The sequence below is a fragment of the Penaeus japonicus genome, unplaced genomic scaffold (genome assembly GCF_977035675.1).
Source record: "Penaeus japonicus unplaced genomic scaffold, GWHDUDI00000001_assembly GWHDUDI00000001, whole genome shotgun sequence".
Taxonomy (NCBI): domain Eukaryota; kingdom Metazoa; phylum Arthropoda; class Malacostraca; order Decapoda; family Penaeidae; genus Penaeus; species Penaeus japonicus.
The window spans coordinates 24,886,808-24,891,807 of NW_028234403.1; the positions used below are offsets into that span (position 1 = coordinate 24,886,808).

Sequence of the window (5,000 nt, forward strand, 5' to 3'; positions counted from 1 at the left end):
AGGTAAATGAAGAGAAAGAAGAGGAGGAGGCAAGAAGAAGAATAGGTGTATAAATGAAGAGAAAGAATGATGAGTAAGAAGCGGAGGAGATTGAGAAAGGAGGAAGAAGAGGAGGAGGAGCAAGTGGAAGAGCATGAGCAGGAAGAGGAGGAGAAGGAGGAGAAGGAGGAGGAGGAAGAGGAGGAGAAGGAAGAGAAGAGGATAAGATCAATGCAATTACCTGAAGATGACATTGGAGGTGATTTGACAGAAGTTGATGATGATGCTGGAAAAGTTGAAGGTCTGGAGGAGGTAGTTGAAGACACTGCAGAGGAAGATGATGAGCGACCACGATTTTGCTCATCAAGTTGTTGCTTCTGCTTCTTCAGCTGCTTCATCAACTCTGCCTGCTGCTCTTTTAGCTTCTGGTATCTTTCCATCATAACCTGAAATTAAGATATAATATTTCGTTTTCTCTACAGCAAACGTAGCTTAAATTATTAATAGAACACAAAAATAAAACATCACTTCATAATTTCTTCTTCTGTCAGCAATATAAATACCATTTTTGAGATAACCCTATAATACTCAAAAGACATAATACATAAGATTGGATGCTGGATGTCATGGATATATATATTTACTCAAAAACTGCTTACCTGGGCTGGTGTTGACCTACGAGGCCCTTTCTCTGGTTTCTTGGCAACTAAATTTCCTGTAGATGAACGTGCAATACGCTGCTTTCCCGAATGGGATTCTGGTTCTTCCTTTGGTACTGCTTTCGTCTAAAGGAAAAAAGAAATATTATACATGTATTAACCCATTGTGGATGGGTGTCATGACATACATGACGTACGAGTTTTGGCCTGACGATGGGCGTCATGATGTACATGACGTTCAGGGATTTTAGATCATTGTGCTATTTATTGTGCTATGAAAAAGGAGTGAGTGATGATGGCAACTGCAGTCATAATTACTGTAATTACCATAATATTAAGCTAACTTAACATCCAAAACCTGGATGGTACCACTTTTTCCTAGCACCAGCAGGAGAGAGAGCTTTGAATGGTACCCATCCACTGTCTCTAGCAAGCGCTATATTTATAGAGTGATGGCGCATACTAAGTTGACGACTTCTTGCTCTAAAGTAGCACAGATGAAGGTTGTGCAAGCAGAATGAGAAGAGGAAGGGGACTCAATCCATACCCAGTGTCTAAAATGTGCTCCTGTGCCTATATGGATGCCTTTCACTGTAGCACTCACAGTCACAAGCACAGGTCTCATTCCTCTTCCCTATCTCTTCATGTTATCTTTATTGTAGGTGGTTATTTGTTTCGTGTTCATTCATGACAGCACAAGAATATGAAAAAATAAAGTTGCCTTTTGTCCTCCTATAAAACAGCAATATTTCTATCACACTGAGTATAAAGAAAATAATGAGCTAATATTGATCATATACTACAACTTTAGTTAACTGCAGCATTGATAAAGCTATCATATGGCACATATGAGTCTCTAAACTCAAAAAAACACACGAAAAATAAAACACAAAAACGACTCTAGTTTTACAATGAATGACTGAAAGAGAGTGGGAAGTTTCAAATTATGTTGCTTTTAGTTGCCTCGCTCTAAAATAAAACCTATCCTGGAGACTGGGCAAGCAAATATGTCCCCATCCGCAATGGGTTAAAAACAAAGAAGATGAAGGAGAAAAAAACAGTGTAAGCTCATAAATGAATGAATAACTGACAAGTGCTGTAACCACTAGCGTGATATTCCATCACCTGGTGTTAGCAGGTTGAGAACTCCTCAAAAATATTAGTGTAAAAGAAATTCAGTGGAACATGTACAATTGGCCCATAGCACTTGAGGATCCAATCATCTGTGTACTTGACTTTATTCTATAATGAACATATATCAAAATAATAAGAAACCAAAAGATGCTGTCATTTGAAATAAAAAATACCAGTTTTCTTCAATACCTTAAAAAACTATTATTGTCAACATTAACTAACAGTGAAAATGGTGTATATACTTGGGCCATTATCAGAGAGGTGGCCTAGAAAAGACAACCCCTAATCATTTCTCCCTTCTTAAACTCTTCATACTTCCATATATTAATCTACAGAATTGATGGACCTCCTAGATCAAATGCTCACTATATATCCTTTCCTCCAACTCCCAGGCCAGGCCAAATTGCTAAATATAATTTACTCATGCCTCATCACGAAACCTGTGTTTCCCTTTCCAGCATATCATGTAACCAATCATATGGATTGGCTAGGATGCCAAATATATTCACTAAGGTCACATCATCAATCATCGACTCACAATCTTTCTCTATGCATATCTGTTTCTTGCTGTCTCCAGGCCTTCTTCCATTAACATACGACAAGCTGGCAAGCTTCATTTCTTGTTGCCTGGTGTTGACCATTTAGGTGACTCATCATGTGTTGAATTATATATCCTTAAACTATCAAACTAACTGGTTTTAAAGTTTAAAATATATAATATGGTGAGATCTATATTCTATGATTGACCTCTGGAAGTATGTGATACAAACTCGATCTGTAAATCATTCATTCATGGAAAAGAAGAGGAGGAGGAGGAGGAGGAGGAGGAGGAGGAGGAGGAGGAGGAGGAGAAGAAGAGGAAGAAGAAGAAGAAAAAAAATACATCCCTAGGTGTGATTACCATAGTCTGACTCAGGGTAGAGTTATGAATTTAAATATATATTGAATTAAAAAATTCTTGTTAAACAATGACAATCTGTCAGATTGATTCATCACTATAAAAGGGAAACCTCTGTGATATCTAAAAAATGACTTCTTTGTAACTTAAAAAACTATTTCAGCAAGCCATCAATCTTTTCCATGGGGTAACATCACTTTTGTACTGTACTTTTTGTTCAAAATACAAGCTAGTTATTTTTTCAGTTGTGTAACTAATCCACCATACCAAAAGCTATTCAGTATCATTTTGCTAAATATATCATATACAGACTCATATATCATAACATACGAAAATAACAGAAAGCACAACATCTTAAGATGCCAGCCTAGGCAGAACAACTCAAGATGTGGCCCATCTCTTAACCCATTTGCACTGGCTGACTTGCTATCACGTTCAATGGTTTTTGGGTCAGACGCCGGCGACGAGATATTTAGTCAAGGCCGGTGCGCTGGGTGATAGGGCGTAAAGCGCTCACTCACAGCTAGTGCACCCGAGAATCCAGAGGTGTTAGCTTTATGCGTTCAAATACCCCGGCATTCCAACCATTTAGAGTCGAAATAGCCCCGTCGTGTATAGGTTAAGGGTTAAAAAAGAATATGTTTAAATTGAACTGTGATCATTTTTTGGCCCCTGGGTTTAGGAAAGAAACCCTCTCAAACATTAACCTAATCTGAAAAATAAAGTGTTTTCAGTTTCTTAAACATGAATCTATCCACAAACCTTTTTTGATGATGTCTGAGGCTGTGATTCTTCAGGCTGGTATTCATTGAACATCCGCATGCATTCTTCCATTATAGTGGGATCATCCTTATCTAAGTCATCTAGATCATAATCCTCATCATTATCATTCAGATTCTGAGAAAAGATAAGGAATGTGCTCTAAAAACATAGTACTTTAATCAATCAGCAATTACACAAATTAAAAATTCTTGCTGATTCTAAGAAGCAGAGAACATTTAACAAAACAACCATTTTTCATACCTCTAAATGCTGTAAATCGTATTTCACAGAAGAGTTTATCATCTGCTCCCAATCATCCTGTGGGATCTCATCTAGTGCAGAAAGGTCTGGCAGAGGGGAATCACTTCCATCTGTGAAGCAACATCAGGATTAATTCTTATTTCAAAATCGCTGAATAATAATGACTTTGTATACAAAAGAAGATTTATTTAAATATTAAAACAAAAATAAAACAGAGAATGAAAGCCAACTAACACTGCCAAAATGATAATTTGAAACATTATGGAAAAACTTAAACAATAATTACCATTACAAGATTCTCTGTCAAAGATTCCATTTGAAGCTTCATTATCAGTGGAATATCTTTTACTTCTGGAAGATTCTTTGATTTTTCCCTCAGTTTTACTGCTTCTGCTGCTGTGCTCTCTTTCTTTGCTATGACTTCCACTGCTGTGCTTCCTGGTGCTACTGCTGCTCTTTTGACTCTTTGAACTACTGCTGTGTTTGCTGCTATGATGCTTAGTACTTCCACTTGAATGACTACTTGAAGTTACACCTGACTTCTCTTTGGTCTTGCTGGAGTGAGTCTCCTTACTGCTGCTGGTACTGCTACTCACAGCAGTACTGCTGTGTTTACTAGAATTACTACTGCTTTTGTGCTTGCTGGAAGAACTACTGTGGTGACTGCTGGAACTTTTATGACTACTACTCTTTTCCTTACTAGTGCTAGAAGAATGCTTTCTCTTGGACTCATTTTTGTCATCTTTGCGGGAGCTGGAACTGGTGAGACTTACAGAGCCTCCCTGGCTAGATGAACGGTCAACTGACCTCTCAACTTTTGAGCTTTGGCCTGATTTACTTTTTGAAAGAGTGTCACTCTTCTGAGTAAGTAAATCATCATTCAAAAAAGGCTCTGTGCTATCTACATCATCTCCTGTTGAGTCTTCACTACAATTGTTATCAGCTCCTGCCCCAGCATCAAAAATAGAGATTTCTTTAAGAATTTTTGGTGGTTGTGCCTTCTGAGTACTGGCAACTACCATATCAAACATAGACATGACTTTACCCTGAGAATCCTGAGCGGTATTTTCTTTTTTGAAAGAATCTTCACTTACTCTTCGCTTTGATACATGCTTACTGCTTCCTGAGATGTCTTCATTTTCCGACTTTTTAGAGTCTGTACTTTGGCGCCTCTGTGATTTGTCAGACATGCTATCTGTACTACTTTTTCTATCTTGCCTACTTTTCTTATGCTCTTTATCTGAGCCTTGTTTGACTTTCTCCCTCTCTTTTGTGGAAATGTCATTGATAGGCTTTGAGTGTGAACT

At 37.8% G+C, this 5,000-nt stretch overlaps 1 protein-coding gene across 1 annotated transcript in view; it reads right to left on the minus strand.

Annotated features, from left to right (window-relative positions):
- Positions 1 to 5,000, minus strand: part of LOC122251587 (uncharacterized) — a 28,423-nt gene that overhangs the window by 13,584 nt on the left and 9,839 nt on the right. The window contains exons 4-8 of the mRNA XM_086543578.1: positions 3,980 to 5,000; positions 3,694 to 3,803; positions 3,433 to 3,567; positions 639 to 764; positions 221 to 425 (exon numbers count right to left, since the gene is read on the minus strand). The exon at positions 3,980 to 5,000 is cut by the window's right edge and continues 2,435 nt beyond it. Of these exons, the coding sequence (XP_086399704.1) occupies positions 221 to 425; positions 639 to 764; positions 3,433 to 3,567; positions 3,694 to 3,803; positions 3,980 to 5,000 (1,597 nt within the window). The remainder of the gene's footprint in view (positions 1 to 220; positions 426 to 638; positions 765 to 3,432; positions 3,568 to 3,693; positions 3,804 to 3,979) is intronic.